A 23,736-nucleotide genomic window follows, 5' to 3' on the forward strand; every position below is an offset into this window, starting at 1 on the left:
CAGCAACCTTCTTTCTTTTACCTTCCACCCTATCCACAGGTTGCCCAGGAACACTTTTTTTATTCACCCTGGCTTTTTTTCCCCCTTTCTTTTTTCCCCCCCTTTTTTTCCTTGGCAAAGCCTCACCCACTCCAAGACCACATTACAAAAGCTAACTGAGCAGTTCATTTGGGTGGCTGGGAGGCTGCTGTGATTGATCCTGAACATGTTGACCTCTGGCATTTTTTGATGGCTCCCTGGGCAGTTTATCATCTCTATATACTTAGATACTGTTGTCATGGTGGTACAGGTGAATATGCCTGGCATGTACAGCTGCTGGGCATGGCTTAGCTACATGAGCTGGCTTGTTTTTCTCGTCTTCATACAGGGTGCTCTTGCAAATGTTCATCCTGTCAGCTATTCTGAGAGCATAAACTTCAAGTGATCTGCCTCAGTTTACCCAGTATGTTGGGGTTTTGTGGCAGTGGGTGCTCTTTCAGATGCTGCAAGCTGCACTGCACCAGTTGCCTTGGTGACACTTGATGCAGCTGGGATATATGTAACCTTCTTGAGTAGTTCTCAGCAAAATAAGGTTTTAATGTAGTCCTGGTCTTGACACAACTTCAGTTTTACACTTCCATCCTCAAACTCTGTGCCTAAATATTTTTCATCTCTACCGCACGGTATCTTCTTGCCTGGCATAAGCCTGGAAGATACAGGAACCAGATTAGGATAAAAAAGGCGATGCAGAGAGATACAAGGTTTTTCCTCTGCCAGGGCAGGAGGGAGGGACTGATGGCTTTGGGACAGGCAGCTGAAGCACTGTGCCCAGCTTTGCCAGAGCAGTAGTGTGCTGGCCATAAAATGTGTGCACCCTACAGCCCCACACAGCTCAGGGAAGGAGCAAAGTACAGGGAGATAAAAAAAATCACTCAGTGATTGCATCCTTGAGGGGCAGTGGGGAATGACAGCCAGAGGCTGGGCATTTCAGCACAGTATTTCTCTGCCTCAGTTTGATACAGAGAAGTTGTGGGCAGGCAGGGAAATCCAGCAAGGCACATAATTAGTTTAAAGATAGATCAGTTTTATGTGATGTCCACCTTTTATGATCAAGTACCAGCCCCTTTCCCTGGCCCCATTCTCGTCTAGGCTCTGGTCTTAATTTCATCCCTTTGCCCTTGCTCTGCAGGACTCAGAGAGACTGCAGCCAAGGGAGGGTCACGGGAATACTGGCACAGCCCTACTCCAAAAAGTTCAGCCCAGCTGCCAGTGAGCAGCTTGTTGTCGCAGAGAGCAAAGCAAGCCAGAGCTGCAGGGCCAGGGAGGCTGACGGGTTGCAAAGGGGAGAGGAGGTACAACCTTGATCAAGACTTAGGTTTTTGGTGTTTATAACCCTGTATTTCATGAAATTACAATGTATTTATGACTGGCCAGGCTTTGGGAAAGAAGACCATGAACATCTTCATGCAAAATCATGGATTTTCTGTCTGACAAATGGAGGGGAAAAAAAATCAGTAACAAATTTTCTAATCAGCTGTTGACACTGCAGAGGCATCATGGACATTACTCACCGCACAAGAAAACACGGAAATGCTCAAAAGGGAGATGCCACAGACACACCTTTGCCTGAAAATATCAGGCTGGTGAAGCAGAAGCCCTCCAAGGAGCTGAGGCCCATGCTTGGGGCAATCTTGCTGGGCCTCCTCCTGTTCATTGCAGCAGTGGTGGCCTGGTGCTACTACACGGTGTCCCTGCGGAAGGCTGAGCGTCTCAAAACAGAGCTGATGGACCTGAGGGCTGATGGCTTTGTCATCAGGAACCAGCATGGGGAGGTGGTCTTCCGGCTGGCCTTCCGCTCGGGCAGCCTCAACCTGGAGTCCTGCTCCAAGGAGGGTGAGATTTTGAGCTGCACGCGGTCCAGCAGGGGCCCACTCAACTTCTTCATCCAGACAGTGAAGCCCAAGGACACGGTGATGTGCTACCGTGTGCGCTGGGAGGAGCTGGCGGACGGCCCGGCGGTGGAGCACACCATGTTCTGGGAGGACGCCCACTGGTATGGGGGCTCGGAGATGAGCACCCAGCACTGGCCCATCCGCCTGGCCGGCTACCAGGAGCCCATGCCCTACGTCACCAGCGATGTCTACTCCTTCCGCGACAGCTTTGGTGGCATCCTTGAGCGCTACTGGCTCTCCTCCAAGGCGGCAGCCATCAAGATCAATGACTCTGTGCCCTTCCACCTGGGCTTCAACGCCACGGAGCGCGCCCTCTTCTTCCAGGCCCGCTACAAGGACTCGCCGTACAAGCCCCCGCCAGGGCAGCCGCCGTTCCCCGAGCTCAGCTACCGCGTCTGCGTGGGCTCTGACGTCACCTCCATCCACAAGTACATGGTGCGCAGGTACTTCAACAAGCCCTCCAAGATCCCTGCCGAGAACGCCTTCCGATACCCCATTTGGTCCACCTGGGCTCTCTACAAGAACGATATCGACCAGGATAAACTCCTGAGGTTTGCTGAAAAGATCAGAAAGTATCGCTTCAACTGCAGCCACATTGAAATCGACGACATGTACACGCAGGCCTACGGAGACTTTGACTTTGACCCCGTCAAGTTCCCCAACGTGACCGAGATGTTTGCAAAACTGAGGGAAGATGGATTTAAGGTCACCCTCTGGACTCACCCTTTCATAAACTACAACTCCTCCAATTTTGGGGTGGGAATCGAGCGGCAGCTCTTCATTAAGGAGCCGTCGGGACGGCTGCCGGCCATGGTGGAGTGGTGGAACGGCATCGGGGCCATCCTGGACTTCACCAACCCAGCAGCCCGCGACTGGTTCCAGAGCCACCTGCGCCAGCTCCGACACAAATACGGAATCTCGTCCTTCAAGTTTGATGCGGGCGAGACCAGCTACCTGCCCAAGCAGTTCAGCACCTTCCGCCCACTCTCGGACCCCAGCATCTGGTCACGGCGCTACACGGAGATGGCCATCCCCTTCTACGAGCTGGCCGAGGTGCGGGTGGGCTACCAGTCACAGAATATCTCCTGCTTCTTCCGCATCATCGACCGTGACTCTGTCTGGGGCTACGAGCTGGGCCTCAAGTCCCTCATCCCCACAGTACTCACCATCAGCATGCTGGGGTACCCATTCATACTGCCAGATATGATTGGAGGAAACTTCCTCCCCAACAAGACAGACGGAGCAGTGGAGATCCCTGACCGGGAGCTGTACGTGCGGTGGCTGGAGCTGTCGGCCTTCATGCCCTCCATGCAGTTCTCGATTCCGCCCTGGCTCTATGACAAAGAGGTGGTGGAGATTGCGCAGAAGTTCACGGAGCTCCACGAGTCACTGGTGGCCCCGCTGCTGCTGGAGCTGGCTGGAGAGGTCACCGACACCGGCGATCCCATCATCCGCCCCATCTGGTGGATATCACCCCGTGACGAGGCTGCTCACAGGATTGACTCCCAGTTCCTCATCGGGGACACCCTTATGGTGGCACCTGTCCTGGAGATGGGCAAGCAGGAGCGTGACGTCTACCTGCCAGCAGGCAAGTGGCGCAGCTACAAGGGGGAGTTGTTCGAGAAGACCCCGGTGCTGCTCACAGACTATCCTGTCGACCTGGACGAAGTTGCCTATTTCCTCTGGGTTTCCTAAGGGGCTCCTCCATCAGCTTTGGAATAACCATGCCTTACCTAGGACTTTTTAACAAATAATAATTCTAATTGCACATTGCATTTCAAACTGGGGATAATGAAGGGAGTTAAATAGATTTCACTCTCTTTGGGGGTGAGCTTTTTATTTGAAGAGCAGGTGGTCCTTTTTTTTTTCCCTTAATTTGTGACAGGTGGGAGTCAGCAGGAGCGTTATGGTTTGCAGAATTTTCTCAGTGGAGGTCCAGAAGGGGTTGTCAGTCTGTCTGCAGACACATAGCATGTTCAGAGATTAACAAACAATGGACCTTAATGACTTGACAATTTTAATAGCTCAGAATTCAAAGAAAACCCTGTGCCCTCTGTTCCGTGTGGTGAGTGCTGTAGCGTAATTTACTGGAAAACATTGGGTTGCTGTCTTTTTATTGCAGTGTGACAAATAAAGTGTTCAGAAACACTGCCTCTGCTCCTAACCTTTTCCCAGCAAGAAAACCCATGCACACCACTGCTTTCTACAGGAAATTATGTAAAGTGCTTTGTTACTCTGCTTCACAGCTCATCCCTAGAGACAGTCACAATTTAATTTACTTAGTGAAGGATGCAGTTGAAGAAGACTACCTTTTTTTCAGAGAGTAGACTGTGGTTATTCTGAAGAAGGCACCCAGTTTTCATCCTGCACATAAGAAGGTTGCCGGCATAGGAGTTTGTTCTATACTGTTAGTTGTGTTGACAGAGATCCCTGTCCATGAGTCAGCGTCCTTCTGCTTATGGAGCTGACTTCTGATTGCAGGGCTCTCAGAAGCACCTTCAAGCATGAGTTGGCAGGTTGCCTCTGAAATGCTCTCCACTCTTGAACCAGTATTTCCTGTTTTTAAACAAAATAAAGGAGATATGACTGAGCAGTTTAGGAGAGTCCTGGGGTCTCTGGGCTGCAACACCCTTTCCCAAAGCAAGGGATTGATTAATTTCTTGACCCCAGTGTGCTGCAAAGTAGACACCTGGGAGGTAAAGCAATACGTGACCTGAAGGCAGGAGAAAGCTCCTTTCTGTAGGGGTTTGCCACAGAGCTGGTCCATATAGAAAGTAAACATGGGCTGGAGAACACTTTAGAGCTGGTTTGATACTCAGGTGAACCCCCACTACTCATCAGTAGATCCATTACGCCATAAGGTCACTGCATGGCCACAGTGCTACAAGAGCAGTGCCAAGTGTGACAAGCCAGAACATCTTCCAGATACCCCTGAAAGCAGCTTGAGTAGCAAGGGAAAAGGGAAAGCAATGCTCAGCATGGTAGTGGTGTAGAGGGTTAATAGACCATCTCTGGGTCCTTATGAAGAGCTTTCTCACACTCCCGGAGCCTTTCTGAACACTTTCTCAGCTGGTGCTTTGAAGCCTTGAGAGGTTCTTGACACTTGGACTTGGGCAACTAGAGGGTGTCAGGGGACCCTAGGAAAATTCCTCTGGTTTCTGCAGCAAGAGAAGAAGCTGTCTGAAATGCTGTTGCCCGCGGTGCTGGGGAGAGGTGGGTGAGCCAGGCTCCAGTCTCTTAATGCCACACACCTGTAAATCCATGTGCTCTGTGTGCACACACATGGATCTGCTACCTGCCTGCATCACAGGCTGGGTGAAAATAAAAGAGCATTACCAAGACTTTGTGTAGCCTCTGGGGATGATACAAACTGCCTGGTACCACTTGTATGCAAAAATCTCTCTCTCAAATACCCATCCCTTTCCAGTCTTTCCCTCAGTGTCTTTTCATGCTGCCCAGATGAGCTGCAGGGAGCCATAGGTGACTGGTGCCAGAGGCATCTGACAAGCATGTGGCACCCCAGTCACCTCTCTGCACCCTACCCTTGTGCTGGTGCTGCATGCTGCCAGAGGGTCCTCTTGTCTGCTTCACTAAGCTTCAGTCCTGATTGGCTTTTTGCACTCCCAGTGCCAAGCAAGGGCTGGCACTATTGTGCAGATGGCATTGCTGATGTAGGACTCTCTTGGTTCTAGTGCTCACCCCAAGCTGCCTGGTTGGTTTTTATTGTTTGTTTTGTTTTGTTTTTCTGTGAGAGGAGTTTATTGCCCATAATCTTGGATGAGACGTGCAGCCCTACTGGCAAAAAAAAGAAACATGAATTCACATTTTCCTTTGCTCAGCCTCTGGGATTTTGTGTCAGCTCAGACCATCTTTATGGCACTCCCAATGCGAGGGATCTGCAGGCTGGCAGATCAATCACAGCTCAGGATGAGCTGCAACTGGGGAGGCTGGATTTTTCCTGAGACTGCCAATCTGTTCATGTGCCCAGAAGGATTCTGCTGCTGTCATTTTGCCCTTTCTCCAAGTGCCTCCATAATCTTGGACTGCCTGTCTGATGGTTGTTTTTAAACTGCTTTTAATGAAATCTTGTGAATCTGGGCAGGGACGGATGAGCTCATGGCCAGGATCTCGTGGGACAGCAGCTGCTGTTCTACTGTCACCCATACACACCTCCTTCAGATAAATTAGGTTTTTGCTCTTGCCCAACTGGGATTTGGATCTTGCTGTTAACACTCCTACCTGTGCTGTACTTTGCCATGTAGCTAGAACCCAGCACAGAGCACACCCCACTTGCTGTCCTGTGCCCCCAGTGAGCCTCACCCACTCTACTTTCATACAGTACCAGCTTTTGGGAGGCAAACCAAACCCACCAGTTCTGGGGAGGGCTCCTGCATTATGCAGGTTTGCCAACCTGTCCCCACATCTCCAGCTTTAAACCCTGATGTGGGCATCAGCCAAATGTATGGATGCCACTCACGCCCAAGGGAGAAGGCAAAGAAAAAGCATGGGGAAAATAACTTTTATTGCAAAAGGAGCAAACTGAAGACCCACTCATTCCTCAAGCCAGACCACATGTGTTGGCCATTGCTAGTGATCCCCAAGTGGTACAAGGCAGGCTCTGGTTTGTACAGTAATGTGCTGGGTTACACCATCTTGGGGGGAGGAGGATTGTGAGAGCCCTGCTTCCCTCAGGGAACAGAAGAAACCTGATCCAGGTGGACTTGGCTTTCCCCTCCCAGGAGGAGGGGTCTCCCAGTTCTGAGTTGGTCTGTTCCTCTCCCCCTTCCTGTCCAGCAAGACTGTAGAGGGGGAGGGTGTGGCTGCCATTTTTTCCCTTTGCTCCTGCCTCGCCAGTTTGGAAGGACCCACGGCTGCTGCTGGCCTCCTGGTTCTGCCACGTGGTCAGGTTCAATCTTCTCCCTGCTGCATCCCCACTTCTTTAAAGGACTGAAATCCACAGACACTGAGGCTTGCATATAGAATAGAATAGAATAGAATAGAATAGAATAGAATAGAATAGAATAGAATAGAATAGAATAGAATAGAATAGAATAGAATAGAATAGAATAGAATAGAATAAACTAGGCTGGACCTTCAAGATCATCACATCCAACCTATCATCCAACACCACCTAATCAACTAAACCATGGCACCAAGCACCCTATCAAGTCTCCTCCTGAACACCTCCAATGATGGTGACTCCACCACCTCCCTGGGCAGCCCATTCCAATGGCAAATCACTCTCCCTATGTAGAATTTCTTCCTAACCTCCAGCCTAAACCTCCTCTAGTGCAGCTTGAGACTGTGTCCTCTTGTTCTGGTGCTGGTTGCCTGGGAGAAGAGACCAACCTCTGCATGTCTACAACCTCCCTTAAGGTAGTTGTAGAGACAAATAAGGTCTCCCCTGAGTCTCCTCTTCTCCAGGCTAAGCAACCCCAGCTCCCTCAGCCTCTCCTCATAGGGCTTGTGCTCCAAACCCCTCACCAGCTTTGTTGCCCTTCTCTGGACTCGTTCCAGCAAGTCAACATCCTTCCTAAACTGAGGGGCCCAGAACTGGACACAGGACTTGAGGTGTGGCCTAACCAGTGCAGTGTATTTTCCTATTCATATTTTTCCTATTCATCCTCATTCTTTACCCTTGTAAACCTGTGATTGCTATATATATATTTTGCTAAAAAAAATTTACTTCTCCTACTTCCAAATCAACTCCAGATTATATTTTGGTAGATTAAATTCCAGTTAAGGCTTAAACCACCACGAGTAACAATGGAAAAGTTGGGGAAAACATTGGGCGAAGGGGGTTGGTGTTGGGTAAAAGCAGCCTCCTACAGTACTTTCACATACTCCATTTCTGGCACTCTCATAACCACAAACATCTACTGCATACTCATCCTGTCTGTCTAGACCACTTGGAAAGAAGGACCCCAGGGGCAGTGGAGTCAGACAGGGCCCAGACATACCTTCTGGAGTGCCCAGGGAAGCCAAGAGTAGGCTCCTCTTTTTCAGGGCCCAAAGCACATGTTCTCTGAGAGCTGCATGGACCAGAAAACCCCCCAGGTCAGTGTCAGTGTTTTTGGGTGGGTATCAGTGGAAATAGGAGTGTGATAGTCTGGTTCCCAACCACAGGGGTGGACACAACATGGTGGTTTACCTGGACATAGCATTTTCTGGGTCAGCCCTAAGGCACAGCTATTTCCTTTGCTATTGTGGCCTAGAGAGGAAAATCCGTGATGCAGCATGTGATCCTCATACCTACGTGTTACTGAAAGCAGCTCTTCACAGAAGGACTTGGGGTACTGGTGGATGAGAAGCTGTACATTGCCCAGCAATGTGTGCTTACAACCCAGCAAGCCAACCATAGCCTCCGCTGCAGCAAAAGAAGAGTGGCCAAGAAGTCAAGGGAGGTGATACTGCCACTCATCTGGTGAGACCTCACCTGGGAGTACTGTGTTCAGCTCTGGAGTTCTCAGCATAGGAAAGACATGGGACTGTTGGAGTGGGTCCAGAGGAGGGGCACAAAAATGATCCAAGAGCTGGAACACCTCTCCTGTGAGGACAGGGTAAGAGTGTTGGGGCTGTTCAGCCTGGAAAAGAGAAGGCTCCAGGGAGACATTATTGCAGCCTTCCAGTGCTAAAAGGGGGCCTATAAACATGAGGGGGACAATCTTTTCATCAGGGCTTGAGGTGATGGGACAAAGGGCAATAGTTTTAAACTCAGTGAGAGTAGATTTAGACTAGATTTTTTCACACTTTTTACCATGAAGATGGGGAAACTCTGGCACAGGGTGCCCTGATATGTGGTAGATGCCCCATCCCTGGAAACATTCCAGGGCAGATTGAATGAGGCTCTGAGCAACCTGATCTAGTTGTAGATGTCCCTGTTCACTGCAAGGGGGTGGTGGTGGACTAGATGGGTTTCAAAGGTCCCTTACAAATAAAAATATTCTGTGATCCTGTGATCCCTGTGTCCTGTCACCACTGAAACACATGAGTAGGGTGGCTGCCAGCTCCTCCCTTTAAAACATACATCAAAGCTTCAGGCTGCAAGCTTTAAATAAACCAACAATTTCAGTTCTGATTTCAGTGAAGTCTAGGGTGAAAAAGCCCCAAATTTGCCACAACCAGCAGCCCCATGTTCTTTGTACAGACAGACACAGATAAACTTCCGTTTGTTTTCCAAAGTTTTATAGCAATCAAGGCAATTCATGTTACAGTTCTGTCTTCATAACAAGAATTAGAAAAGTGGTTAAAAACAAACCCACTGGCATTACAGTCTGATGTAGGGTGACATGTGCAAACACAAGCACCCAGACACCCCGATACTCAGTAACACAGGAAACACACAGTCTGCTGTGGGCAGGGGTAGGAAAGGCTTACTCCAGCTCCCAAACCTGTCTTAGGGCTTTTCATTGGCTAAGTTGAATGAAACCCTGCTTTAGCCAGTGACCCATGGTGTAAATGAGACAAAGCTCCCTGGTAGCAGTTGCCAAGGTGCCTGTGCACAGTATGCTTGTGGCCTGTGAGCTCCTAGGGTCCTGCAGTCCTACAGCATAGTGTTAGAAACAGTGGTTTTGGTAAAAACTTGGGTGGAAAGGACATCTAGTAACATGTGAGACAGCTTGAGGCAACACTGCTGAGCCTGTCCTCAAATGTCTTGCTGTCATGGGACTTGCAAAGAGCTACCCATATACATCTGCTATTCAGCATCATCCTTTATGTTTTCCCAACAGCTCTACCTTTCTCCTAGCTGGAGCACGCTGAATAGCCATGGCCACTTTATGCCATAACTATAGCATTTAGAAAAATAAGACTATTCTACAATCTTACCCATTTATTCACCTAGTTAAATAAAAATTTAACCTTTGGAAACAAAACAGTTTCTGTTGAGGGGAAGTGAAGAAGGTGTGTTTAATGGAGAATATCCTCCACGACCTTCCTGGCAGTGCCTGAATCCACTGCAAGGACATTGAAGGCACTCATCCGGCTGCTCCCATCCTTTTAATAACAAAGGGACACTAACAGGAAAGCTTCCTTTCTCTTTATGTAGCCTCACCCCTGACTAGTGAAGGGTATGGTAAGTAGCACAGCAGAGACAGTTGAGGAGAAAACACACATCATCTCCTGGTTGTGCTGGGATCCTTCACATGACGATCCCACTTCACCAGCAGCTGAGCTATCCAGCAACATCTTCTCTACAGTGAGGGTGGTGAGACACTGGAACAGATTGCCCAGGCAGGTTGTGGATGCCCTGTCCCTGGAAGGTGTTCAAGGCCTTGAGCAACCTGGTCTAGTGGGAGGTGTACCTGCCCATGGCATGGGTACTAGAACCAGACAGAACAAGGGGACACAGTCTCAAGCTGTGCCAGGGGAAGTGTAGGCTCGAAGAAAGTTCTTCACTGAGTGAGTTGTTCGTCATCGGAATGGGCTGCCCAGGGAGGTAGTGGAGTCACCGTCCCTGGAGGTGTTCAAGAGGAGATTGGATGTGGCACTTGGTGCCATGGTCTAGTCATGAGGTCTGTGGAGACAGGTTGGACTTGATGATCCTTGAGGTCTCTTCCAACCTTAGTGATACTGTGAAGGTCCCTTCCAACCTAAACCATTCTTTGAATCTGTGAATCTCCTCCACCCAGTGACTCCCATGGTGAGGGGACAAGTATTTCATAGAATCAAAGAATGATCCAGGTGGGAAGGGACCTCCAAATGTCAGCTAGGTCAACCTCCCCACAGTGAGCAGGGACACCTCCAACTAGACCAGGTTGCCCAGGGCCTCGCTGAGCTTTACCTCGAATATCTCCAGGGAAGGGGCCTCAATCACCTCCCTGGGCAACCTGTTCCAGTGTTCCACTACCCTCATAGTAAAGAACTTCCTTCTGATATCCTGCCCTTATCTTGTTTGAAGCAATTGCCCCTCATCCTGCCAATGCAGGCCTTTGTAAACAGTCTCTCTGCCACAGGGCTGCCACAGGGGTGCTTTCTATCACTTCATTCCCTCATCTGTACTGATAACAAGGATTGTTCTGGTCCAGGAGCAGAACCCTGCACTTGCTGTTGCTGAACCTCATGAGGTTCACCTGGGCCTACCTCTCCAGCTTGTCCAGATCCCTCTGGATGACATCCCATCAAAGGTAGAAAACAAGGACATGGAGCCCCTCAAAGCAAACTTTTATGCATTTCTGGGGCTGGAGAAGTCCTCTTGTCACCCTGTTAGGCTCTGCTCACTCATCTCCAGGATCGCTTCAACTTCACCTCCACCCTCCAGTCAAAGGGTTGAATCCTAACAGTGTCCTGAAGACTGGTGCCGAAGCTTCAGGATTAACTCCTTGCCAAAGAGTGTCTGTGGCTTGTAACACAGAACTGGCACTGGTGGGGCAGGGGCAGAGAGCAAACCTGAGTCCTTCATAGTTAAAGCCACAAGAAACAGGCTTTGAGACACAGTTGTGCTCCAGCTGGGCAGGGACTTACAGGGCTCCTCTGAGTCTCATTCTGAGGCTGAAACACCAAATTACGCTGGGCAGGTTTAGACCTTGGGATGCTCCAAGGAGTCCAGAAAACTGGACTTCCTCACTTCCTTCCTAACTACAAAAACACCTCATATTTTGCCCAAAAAGCCTAAATTCCTGCTCCTCAGGTTTACTGCATCTCCTTTTTTTGCCTTCTGCAAAACCCAGTGGCAGGAGATGGACTTTAAGAAAGATCCCCACTGGTACCCAACCCTACTCAAATCACAGCACCATCTCCCCAAGATCTATGCTCAGCCAGACACAATCCCAGGCAAAACTCTGCAGATGCTGAGCTCTTCTTGGCTGGCTGTATCCTGGGCAGGGTGCCTCAAACGTTCTCTCTCAAGGCAGTTCAATTTCACAAAGGCTAATTAAAAATTCAGGGGCAGAAACCTGTTTCCAACCAGGGCACAGCCAGGAATGTCCTGTCCTGGGGAGGAAGGCTGCCAGACTTCAATCCTGTTTGCTCAGTCTTGAAGCAGAGATTGCCTGTGTCTCTCTGTAAATACACCTTCTGGTACAAAACCAGATGGAACAGCTGGGAAAGAGGTATCTCTGCAGCTGCATCCCAACTGCCAGGCACTTGGGACGTAAGATTACATCCCCCTGTGCGCCCTTTGTAAGACTCGGACAGCAACCCCGTGTCCAGCACCACAAATGCTGCCTGAGAAAGGCTCTTTATCTGTCCTGAAGGGAAGCTGCTTCAGAAAAACCCTCAATAAACTCATCACCTCTAACAGCAACCTGAGACAGAGAGAAGCTTAATTTCACAGCAGATGAAAACGTTTCTGCAGGTGCAGTGAGAACACCCACTGGCACAGATCCATAGTGCAGAAGCTGGTGTTCTCCACCCACCACCCAGCCGGCCAGCAGCAGACATCACTGCCAATCCAGGACAGATGCCACTGCCCAGAACCTGCTGTTACCAGGGGAGCACCACCCATACTTGGAGAATGGCTCTGCTTCAGGCAGTCCTTTTGCCAGCAGCAAACCTGAAAGCCCCTCTTTTCTTAAAAATGAAAAGTGATGGTATCAGCATGATAACCATGTAAAGAAGCAGGGCTGTGAATGATTTAAAACAGACTAATGGGGCATACTGATATGGAGGGAGCTGCTCTAGGAAACGCAATGTTGACACCCAAGGCCAAACACACAGGCAAATGCCTTGCAGCAGATGTTGAAGGGGGAAGGAGATGGGATGCAGCTGCTCCAGTGATACACAGGCCATACAGATAAAATATCTAGACATCATTCAAGTAACCTGGCTGTGTGATACCCAGGAAAGGAGGAACATGGAGCAACTGCTAGTTCCAGTGCCAGGCTACACCAGATGGGGAAAAAAACCCCATATGTAACTACCTATCTACCCATCCACCCCTCCATCATTAGTTTCACAGCTCTTCAAAAGGTTGTTTGAAATGTATTTACCACATTGTAACTTATAGCAGGCTGTACTGTAGCAACCCTCACACATTACATGCCCTCATGCCCAGCACTTGGTGCTCTCATGAGACCAAAAGTAATCCCACTAGCACTAATCAACCTCCACCTCTTGAAATCCTTGAGAACTGAAATGTATTGCGTGTACTACGTGTCTGCAGACAGACTGACAACCCCTTCTGGACCTCCACTGAGAAAATTCTGCAAACCATAACTCTCCTGCTGACTCCCACCTGTCACAAAGTAAGGGGAAAAAAAAGGACCACCTGCTCTTCAAATAAAAATCTTACCCCCAAAGAGAGTGAAATCTATTTGACTCCCTTCATTATCCCCAGTTTGAAATGCAATGTGCAATTAGAATTATTATTTGTTAAAGAGTCCTAGGTAAGGCATGGTTATTCCAAAGCTGATGGAGGAGCCCCTTAGGAAACCCAGAGGAAATAGGCAACTTCGTCCAGGTCGACAGGATAGTCTGTGAGCAGCACCGGGGTCTTCTCGAACAACTCCCCCTTGTAGCTGCGCCACTTGCCTGCTGGCAGGTAGACGTCACGCTCCTGCTTGCCCATCTCCAGGACAGGTGCCACCATAAGGGTGTCCCCGATGAGGAACTGGGAGTCAATCCTGTGAGCAGCCTCGTCACGGGGTGATATCCACCAGATGGGGCGGATGATGGGATCGCCGGTGTCGGTGACCTCTCCAGCCAGCTCCAGCAGCAGCGGGGCCACCAGTGACTCGTGGAGCTCCGTGAACTTCTGCGCAATCTCCACCACCTCTTTGTCATAGAGCCAGGGCGGAATCGAGAACTGCATGGAGGGCATGAAGGCCGACAGCTCCAGCCACCGCACGTACAGCTCCCGGTCAGGGATCTCCACCGCCCCGTCTGTCTTGTTGGGGAAAAAATTCCCCCCAATCATGTCAGCAGATATGAAGGGGTACCCCAGCATGCTGATGGTGAGTACTGTGGGGATGAGGGACTTGAGGCCCAGCTCGTAGCCCCAGACAGAGTCACGGTCGATGATGCGGAAGAAGCAGGAGATATTCTGTGACTGGTAGCCCACCCGCACCTCGGCCAGCTCGTAGAAGGGGATGGCCATCTCCGTGTAGCGCCGTGACCAGATGCTGGGGTCCGAGAGTGGGCGGAAGGTGCTGAACTGCTTGGGCAGGTAGCTGGTCTCGCCCGCATCAAACTTGAAGGACGAGATTCCGTATTTGTGTCGGAGCTGGCGCAGGTGGCTCTGGAACCAGTCGCGGGCTGCTGGGTTGGTGAAGTCCAGGATGGCCCCGATGCCGTTCCACCACTCCACCATGGCCGGCAGCCGTCCCGACGGCTCCTTAATGAAGAGCTGCCGCTCGATTCCCACCCCAAAATTGGAGGAGTTGTAGTTTATGAAAGGGTGAGTCCAGAGGGTGACCTTAAATCCATCTTCCCTCAGTTTTGCAAACATCTCGGTCACGTTGGGGAACTTGACGGGGTCAAAGTCAAAGTCTCCGTAGGCCTGCGTGTACATGTCGTCGATTTCAATGTGGCTGCAGTTGAAGCGATACTTTTTGATCTTTTCAGCAAATCTCAGGAGTTTATCCTGGTCGATATCGTTCTTGTAGAGAGCCCAGGTGGACCAAATGGGGTATCGGAAGGCGTTCTCGGCAGGGATCTTGGAGGGCTTGTTGAAGTACCTGCGCACCATGTACTTGTGGATGGAGGTGACGTCAGAGCCCACGCAGACGCGGTAGCTGAGCTCGGGGAACGGCGGCTGCCCTGGCGGGGGCTTGTACGGCGAGTCCTTGTAGCGGGCCTGGAAGAAGAGGGCGCGCTCCGTGGCGTTGAAGCCCAGGTGGAAGGGCACAGAGTCATTGATCTTGATGGCTGCCGCCTTGGAGGAGAGCCAGTAGCGCTCAAGGATGCCACCAAAGCTGTCGCGGAAGGAGTAGACATCGCTGGTGACGTAGGGCATGGGCTCCTGGTAGCCGGCCAGGCGGATGGGCCAGTGCTGGGTGCTCATCTCCGAGCCCCCATACCAGTGGGCGTCCTCCCAGAACATGGTGTGCTCCACCGCCGGGCCGTCCGCCAGCTCCTCCCAGCGCACACGGTAGCACATCACCGTGTCCTTGGGCTTCACTGTCTGGATGAAGAAGTTGAGTGGGCCCCTGCTGGACCGCGTGCAGCTCAAAATCTCACCCTCCTTGGAGCAGGACTCCAGGTTGAGGCTGCCCGAGCGGAAGGCCAGCCGGAAGACCACCTCCCCATGCTGGTTCCTGATGACAAAGCCATCAGCCCTCAGGTCCATCAGCTCTGTTTTGAGACGCTCAGCCTTCCGCAGGGACACCGTGTAGTAGCACCAGGCCACCACTGCTGCAATGAACAGGAGGAGGCCCAGCAAGATTGCCCCAAGCATGGGCCTCAGCTCCTTGGAGGGCTTCTGCTTCACTGGTGTGAAGTTCTCAGGAAGGAATGTGTACATGGTGTTTTACTTTCTCTAGAGCTTTTTGGCAGAGGAGTGGCAAGAAGGGTCTCTTTGCAGGAAGCGTGGGTCTCTCAGGAGAAGTGAATGGACTGTTAGGAGCATTCCCACCTCTCCTGAGTCCCAGAGCATGTGTTTCTGAAAAAGAAGATGATATAAATAGTCTCAGAAGAATCTCTGAATCAAGGGACGCCTTGTCATCCATTTGCCATCTCAGTTTCTGCAGCTCCTCTTGGCGCCCCGCCGCTGGGCTGCTACGTGCTAGGTGCTGTACACTGAGTGCTAGGCAACATCTCCAATTACCCAGGGCAGACAACACGTGCAGAGAACAGCCTAAGCCCCATCTGGAGAACAACCCCAGGGTAGTAAGGGCCAAATCATTGTCATAATTAATTTTTTTCAGTGGAAAGACTTTCAGCAAGGCAGGAGCCTGGGAGGGAGTTGGAAGAGGCTGAGCAGGAGCTCACACTGACAGCATCTTTAATGATAGAGATAACTAAGAGCAGTAAGAGACACCATGTAATCAATTCCATGCAGCCGCTCCTAATTTTAATCAAACTGCCTCCCTGGCAGATTTAACTCGGCTTATCCGCAGCACTGTCCCCTCCCCATTCCCAACATGCCCTGGCTGCTTGAGCTGGGTGATGTTTTGCAGCCAAGTGGGTAAACCTGTGCTTCTCCACAGCTGCCTGACAGCCAAATGGGCCCGGGGTACCCACAGCTCATGGCTGGTTTTAGGGAGCATGTAGGGGATGCATTGCACAGCAAAGCATGACTGTGGGAGGGACCATGCAGAAGGAGAGTGGCTTGCTCCTGCCATGCACACAGAAGTCACTGCAACAGCTTCATGTGGGAGGAAGGGTAATTTTGTTGGAACTGAGTAGTGCAAGACCTCCAAAAGGTCCTTCCTCCACCCAGCACAGCTTTGGGCAGCATTTTGGCTTCAGCCCACCCCTGCTCCCAGTGCGGCCCCAGGGAAGCAGGCTGTGCCAAGAGCCTAATTGCTTTTCCTTGGCCATGGGCTGGCTGGGTTTGGCCAAGTACAGTGCTGGAGATTCAGAGGGGAAAAGTGAAGTGAGGCTATGAGAGAGCAAGAAATTAATGCAGTCACAGGAAGAGCAGGGGAAGGAGAGGAGCTGCAGAGCAGCTGGCCAGTACCTGACTAATGCCAGCAAACATAGCATAATGCTTTCTCCCCAAGCTCTGGGGCTGTAAACCTGCCAACTCCAGCCAAAACAGAAGTAAAACCCCCTCTTATGGGGAACAAATGAAGCTGGTCATAGTGACTGCCTCTAAAGGGGTTGGTTTCTTTTTCAGAAAGATGATCCAGAATTAAATACTGAGGCTGCCACAAAGATAACAAGCTGGAGAATGTTTTCCCCCCTATCTCAAACAGATCTTTATCCCCCCAAATGAACAAAGTAAAGTAGAAAGGGGTCCTAAGTATCACCTAAACCTAAACCTTGCTGCTCCACTGTGGAGATGCCCACATGTAAACCCACAGCTAGATCTATACAGACTCACATACAGCACTTTATATTTATCTTGAAGCATTCATTGGGATAAGCTTCACAGCTGGGGGAGCATTTTTATAGCTGGCAGGGTCATTTTAACCCTCCTCTGGAAGCTGGTAACTTTCTAGGCTGCCAGTTGCTTTAAATGGGATTACCTTGGCATTAGGAAGTGATTAGCCTGAATGGGTGATAGGTTTAGCTAAACGACTTGTCCCAAGGCCAAGTCCCAGGGAGCCCTCGCTCACTGGCAGGGAGCTCCAGCACGGGACAGTTGTGGCTGCAACTACCCTGTGTCACCCAAGGATAGATCCTGCTCCCCAGGAATGGGGCCCTCACCTATCAGCACATGTAATGTGAAGCCACCTGAGCCCAGCAAAAATTGTGAAATAAAGGCAGGGAGGAGAGGGTGGTGGGCAGATGCTGGTTTTGGAGTCAACTTTTATGCCCCCTATCAACCCTTCCCTGGTTTAGGGCGAACCAGAAGCAGCACAGGATTATATCAGGGATGTGGGTGAGGGAAGTTTGAGGAAGGGTCTCAGGCAAAAACTAGCACAGCTGAGCAAATCTGCAATAGGCAGGACGCTTCTGGAAATACAGATGGGGGCTGAGCCCCAGCAAGCTCACTGCCTCTCAGCACTGAGAATTTCTGGGATGCCAGAGACGGAGATGGAAATACCTGTCTCTACCAGTGTCTCATGCCTCCCTTACCTGTGGACTCCAAAGCTCAAGGTGGGGCAAACATAAAATGCAGCCTCCATCAAGCAGGCCTTGCAAATTAGTTGAGAAAAGGATTATTTTTTTTTTTAAGTTTCCACATCTTCTGAAATAAAAGGCTATGTCTCACCAGGCTCTCATTTAGCATTTTAAGTCCAAGAAATGGCCTTTTCTGCCACTGTGGGGACAGCCACCTCCTCACCCCATGTAAAACCGACAGCTGCTTCCACGGCTTTAGGGACTTCCACCTCCCTCTTAGGAGTCCAGTTTATTATTTATGAACTGTTTGGAAGCTCCTCTATTTTTACACTGTCTCTTTCTTGTCCTCACCATGGGCTGGAGCTTATGACACACCCGAAGGAGCTGTCACTGCTGCTTCCGGTAGAGAATTAACGTGCTTTTCAGGAAAGGTTTCACAAACGTGGCCCTTGGGCACTGATCTGCCCTGGAGGGATGCGCATACCAGGTTTTCCGGTGAGACTAATCCTGCTGTGGTTGCTCTGGCTGAGCTACGATCAAAGCTCTGTGGCTGCCCTGAGCTGATGGACATCACCTGCTTGGGTACTATTCCAACAAAGATGCTTAAAAGTGCGTTTGCAGGCATCACCCAGCACATCAAAGGGCCAGTGAGGTCTCCAAAACCAGAACCTCACTCTGTGCCCTTCTTGACCCTCTATTTGTGTGTGTGTGTGCGTGCCCTGTTTACAAACTGAACTTTCTGCAGCTGGTGAGTTGGCTCTGTCCCAGAAGAGAGGTAAGTTTCCCAAGCTCGCTGGAGACACCTGCCCACAGAAGTGCCCCAAAGCCTGTTTCAACATTTGTTTTTTGGAATGCAAACTTGTTATTTTGCTCCAAGGTGACATTGCAGTGACCTTTAACTCCTAATAAAAAAAAACAAAAAAAAAGAGAAGAAGAAAAACGTCTGGGAGAAAGGATGTCAAAGGCAAACACCACGTCTGCAGCTCACTGTGCTGGAGCTTCTCAGCTGACCCAAAACAAAGCTTATTCTTCATGTTCTGAGGAAGCAGCCTCAACTCAAGATGAAAGCAAAATATTTGAGCAGGGCACACTTTATGGAGTAAAAATAAAAATCCATTTTTTAACCGCTTCTATTTTTACCAACACCACGGCTAACCACGGGCTGCGAGACCCACAGCACCACTAACCCCAGCAACTTTGCAATTAGCACAGTTTAAAGAGGGACAGTAATATTTAACTGCTCCCTGCCAACCTTGGCAGGGTCAGGTGGACTGTGCTGGGGCAGAGACATTCACCCACTTCCCATGCCGAGATGCCAGGAAACTGTCCCCTCTGGTGCAAGGTGCTGCCGCCTCCTCCCCCAGCATCTTGGCAGGAGTGAAGCTCTAGGAACGCCCCATATTTCACTGGGAGGCATCTCCAACACCACAAAAGAGCAGAGCACAAGGATGGCAAATTAAAGGGGGAAATTACTTGTCTCACCTGTGGGGGTGAGAAAAAACTCTGCATGCTCACTCTGCAATCCCTTGTGGCAGACTAGCCTTGACAAAGGGACTTTGCAAATCTGAGATGGGGAACAAGTAAACTGTTCCCGGAGGATTCATTTCCCTTAGAGGGATCTGCAGCAGCACTGGTGTTCTCTGTAGGGCTTCGTGGAGTCCTAAAGGGTGAAATCACTGTTCCAGCCGCTTGGTGCTGATGGGAGCAGGTGGGACAGTTGGGGTACACAACAGCAGTGCTGGCACGGGGCTGCTCTCCACACAACCTGCCTCCCCACAGATCAGAGGCAAGGATTCCTCCCCCAGCCCTGCAGAGCCACCCACAAGGATCCGTCTGAATACCACACCGGATCACCCCATGGCCCTGGGTTTATCCCCACAGTGCACAAACAACTCCGGAGTGAGTATGTGTGGCACAGACCCCCAGACTCCAAGCTAGGGAAGCAATTTTGCCTTAGCAGGACAAAGAGTGAGTGGGACATATGCCTTCTTCCCAGGCGACCCCTCACCTTCACCAATCCCACTGCCTGGTCTGAGAGGCTTGCAGAACGGCTGCAGTGATGACAGGTCTCTGCACCTCCCGCAAAGTGATAGATTCTTGCGGTTGGGACTGCTGCCTCCGTGGCAAGACACGGCAGCAAATTCCCAGAGCACGCAGCTGTCAGCCCCAACAGAAGGCGGCTCATCACACCGGGACATGGTGCCGGTACTTACCCGTACATCGTTTCCTAGGGGTCCCTGCCTGCTCGCTGGCTCCACCAGAGCTGGCTTTTTAAGCACATAAAAAAAAAGCACTGCTATGTGTCCATGTCCCCAGCAGCTCTCTCCTCTCCATCAACCAGGGGTGTTTCTGGGCTAGGAGCTGGCTGTGCCCCGAGCAGCGTGTGTCCGTGGGCAGGAGGAGGAGGAGACCCAGCACGTCACCGGCGTGTTTTCTCAGGCACCGCGACGGATGCGTGATCAGCCAACCCTCCGGCCGGGGTGTGCCGAGGCAGCGGCAGAGGGCCAAGAGGCGGCTGCCGCAGGCATCGCGGCGGCGCAGAGGGCATGCGCCTTGCCGAGCCTCGGCTCCCGGGGTGGCGGGATGCGGGCTGGCATCTCACCTCGCTGCCAGGTGAGTGGAAAGGGACAGCTTTGCACTTCCTGCATTCGCAGAGTCTCCAGAACCAGAAAAAAAATAAAAACCAAGCCAGGGGTTTTGACTATTTTTTTTTCCCTTCCCCAAGTCCTGTGATTCAAAGTAGAGCCGTAATATAGCAGAGTAATGAGACTGCCTTGAGTGAAAACAAACAAGCAGCCGTGCTGCTACAGGTGGGTTTGTAAGCCAGGATTAAACAGTACTGGGCACCCTGAGGATAAATCCCAAATCCGAGGGAGCCACATGAATACAGAGCTCATTGGCAAAGTGTAGACCTTGCTTCATCTGCAAGAGCAGACAGGAGATTACAAGATGTGGCATTAGCTCTGCCCAGCCTTAAACATTTTCACCCATATTGTATAGCCTAATTATGTCCCTTGAATCTGCCAGTGCCAAGTGATGCTTCAAACAACACCACATCCAGTGTCTGACCATGAACAAAAAACAGCCACCGAATGTCAATTCTGACAGCAGATGACACATTAACACTCCTGGCAATTCCCCTTTTGCAACACCATCTCTCTTGATCTTGACGTTGTGCTGATTAGCAAGTAGAAGTTTTAATAAGCTGGGTTTTCACTTTAACCCTGCACACTGCTTGCAGAGCTGCCAGCTCATGACTAAACCATTTCCAAGGGCTCTCACTTTCTCCTACCTGGAGGCACATCACAGCACCTGGATTTGTTTGACTCCCAAAGATTTGTGCAGAATTTAAAATAAAGGTCCACTCATATCAAAGAGTACTGTACAAATGGGAGAGAAAGTTCCAGTGCTCTTCCTTACAGGACATCTCTGTGTCCACCTTGGAGATGTCCGACAGCCCCTAGGAAAGCTAAAAGCAGCCAGGACCAAAGCCACAGCTCATGGGACAACCCAGAGCGCAGCAGCAATCTCCTTGGCATCTGCAAGGGTGACTAGCTCTTGGAGAGGCATCCACTAAAACCAGCCAGTTCATGACTGATGGCAGCAAATGCAAACACCGAAAAAAAGTTGTTCCACAACCAAATATAAGTTGTTTCACATGGCAGCATGCTGGGATGGCATAGATCTCCATCCTCCCCCCCAAAAAAAACCCAAATGCAACAATTTCACTGCTCCCACTGAAAGAGCCAGCACCAGCCCTGTACACAGCCCAGTAGGCAGGCATATGAAAGCCCAGTGCAAGGCATCAGTCTGCCCTTAGCTTAATTCATTCCCATGTGTGCCATGTCAGATACACAAATGAAAAGATTTCCGTGTCTCTGCTGCTGCATTTTGGTCCCTCGACCCAGTTTCTGTTGTGACAAGATGTGCTTTGTCTACCCTATCACTCCAACACTCTTTCCTCAATGTTCCCACAGGTGTTAATCTCACTGCTGCTCATCTCCACCCTGAAAGACAAACTACCCCACAGTGGGACCAGGTGACCAATGTTGTCCACCCAGATCTTTTTGAAAAAGAGCTTATTCAGTACTTTGGGAGTGCTCAGCATTTCAGATTCCGAGACAGGTTGAAACCCGAGCCCATTCCAACACCCAAGCCCTACAATGTGATAGGGGGAAGAAATGGAAACCTAAGCACATCCCTCTGGCATGGCCCATGTGATTTTCCAGACATCAAGTCACCATGAAGCTCCAGGTGCTGGCTGCTCCAGAGTGCAGCAGATGGTTGATGAGGTTGGGCTGGCAACTCAGGACTGCATTTTCATCAGTACCCAGTGATGTTGGGCCAAATGCAAAGGCTGTCACTTAAAGTACTCTCTAGCAGCTCTTCCATGTGTAGATCCAGCTGTGCAGACACAACCTGCTGACCCTCATCTCCCAGGGGGCCGCAGGTGTTTGCTGAGATAGGCACTTGCCCTTTGCCATCATGAGTACACAGGATCACAGGATCATTCAGGATTATAAGATGTTAGGGATTGGAAAGGACATCTGGAGATCTTCGAGTCCAACTGCCTGCCAGAGCAGGACCATAGAATCTAGCACAGGTCACACAGGAATGCATCCAGATGGGTCTTGAAAGTCTCCAGAGAAGGAGACTCCACAACCTCTCTGGGGAGCCTGTTCCAGTGCTCTGTGACCCCACAGTGAAGTTCCTCCTCATGTTGAAGCGGAACCTCCTGTGCTGTAGTTTATACCCACTGCCCTTTGTCCTACCATAGGGTGCAACTGAGCAGAGCCCTCGTGACACCCAGCCCTCAGATATTTATATACTTTTATTAGATCCCCTCTCAGTTTTTATCTTCTCCAGAATAAACAGCCCCAGGACTCTCAGCCTCTCCTCATAAAAGCAGTTCTCCAGTCCCTTAATTGTCTTCATAGCTCTCCATTGGACTCTCTCGGGTAGATCCCTGTCCCTCTTGAACTGAGGAGCCCCAAACTGGATGCAATATTCCAGGTGAGGTCTCACCAGGGCAGAGTAGCGGGTGAGGAGAACCTCCCTCGATCTGCTGGACATACTCCTCTTAAAGCAACCCAGAATACCATTTATCCTCTTGGCCACAAGGGCACATTGCTGTTCCATGGATAACTTGCCTCCCAACCTGTACTGGTGCAGTTTAGCATCCCGAGAGGGAAAAGGGAAAGAAGGGTTAGTGCTTTCTAAAACAGCTTGGGCTGCTCTTCACCACTGCTGGCACTTGCTAATGGAGAGACTGTCCTAGAAACCACCCCAAACCCACCCCAGAATATTGCAGAACATGCTGCTGTCCCGCTCTGTTTAAGATGGGAGAGGGTGTAACAGACTGCCTGTCACTCGTCTGGTGGCCAGCCCCCCTGATACCTGCCCAAGTGTTCCCAGCCAAACGTCTGTCTAGCAGCAAAAGCTGAAGCTACACCCTGCAAAGTGGAGCCCGGAGGCAGCATGACTCCCAGTACATCATCTTAAGAACTTGGCGGCCGCGACACGCGAAGCGGGAGGGCCGGCACCCCAGGACCAGGGCGCAGGTATGCACGGACACCCTGCTTCCCGCCCGCCCTTCCCTGTCCGCCCCTCGCCCGCCTCCATCCCCGCCCGCCGACACCCCTGTCCTTCCGCGGCCGGAGGGCTGCTGCATACTTCTTCGCGGGGGCAGCTCCAGGATCCGGGAAACTTACCGACGGTGCCGGGCCATAGCAGGGCTCCAAGCGGCACCAGGGACGGGGCGGAGCGGGGCCACCGGGAGCGAGGCCGAGCGCAGACGTTGACCGGCCGCGGTTCCGGGGTTGAAGGCTTCCCGCCGCCCCGCCCCGGCTCCAGCCTCGGCCCGGCCCGCCCCAGCGCGGTGAGCCCCGCTGGGAGATGTAGTTCCACCCGCGCTTGCCTAGCTGCTACCCGAGCCGCGGCACCACCAGTCCCGGCGGTCCCGAAGGTCCCGGAGGGTGCTCAGGGACACTTGGGGCCAGGGGAACCCTTGGGGCCGTGCTACCCTTTGACACTGGTGGGGCTGTGCTGGGATGCTTTTGGGCCAGGATACGGGTTTTATGCTTATATTTTCTTTCTTTCTTTCTTTTCTTTCTTTCCTTTCTTTCCTTTCTTCCTTTCTTTCTTTCTTTCTTTCTTTCTTTCTTTCTTTCTTTCTTTCTTTCTTTCTTTCTTTCTTTCT

General features: G+C 51.0%; 2 protein-coding genes across 3 annotated transcripts; one reads left to right on the top strand and one right to left on the bottom strand.

Annotated features, from left to right (window-relative positions):
• The first annotated feature begins 1,311 nt into the window (after positions 1-1,311).
• On the top strand, positions 1,312-3,776 carry MYORG (myogenesis regulating glycosidase (putative)). The gene has a single exon (XM_009909283.2). The coding sequence runs from the start codon at positions 1,536-1,538 to the stop codon at positions 3,624-3,626; it is 2,091 nt and encodes a 696-aa protein (XP_009907585.2). The 5' UTR covers positions 1,312-1,535; the 3' UTR covers positions 3,627-3,776.
• Positions 3,777-10,924: 7,148 nt separating this feature from the next.
• LOC104307810 (myogenesis regulating glycosidase (putative)) lies at positions 10,925-23,331 on the bottom strand. 2 transcript variants are annotated; one of them, XM_054178647.1, is made up of 2 exons: positions 23,249-23,331; positions 10,925-15,468 (listed from the first exon to the last, which is right to left on the bottom strand). In XM_054178647.1, exon 2 carries the CDS (start codon positions 15,328-15,330, stop codon positions 13,294-13,296), a length of 2,037 nt encoding a protein of 678 aa, XP_054034622.1. In that variant the 5' UTR covers positions 15,331-15,468; positions 23,249-23,331; the 3' UTR covers positions 10,925-13,293. The 2 variants fall into 2 exon arrangements, with proteins under 2 accessions (XP_054034622.1, XP_054034621.1); XM_054178646.1 differs by lacking the exon at positions 23,249-23,331 and adding an exon at positions 19,751-19,967.
• Positions 23,332-23,736: the final 405 nt, after the last annotated feature.

Source organism: Dryobates pubescens, chromosome Z (genome assembly GCF_014839835.1).
Source record: "Dryobates pubescens isolate bDryPub1 chromosome Z, bDryPub1.pri, whole genome shotgun sequence".
Taxonomy (NCBI): Eukaryota; Metazoa; Chordata; class Aves; order Piciformes; family Picidae; genus Dryobates; species Dryobates pubescens.

Excerpts from the sequence above, each read along its gene's own strand:
- LOC104307810 (XM_054178647.1), bottom strand. The coding sequence starts at position 15,330 with ATGTACACATTCCTTCCTGAGAACTTCACACCAGTGAAGCAGAAGCCC.
- MYORG (XM_009909283.2), top strand. The coding sequence starts at position 1,536 with ATGGACATTACTCACCGCACAAGAAAACACGGAAATGCTCAAAAGGGA.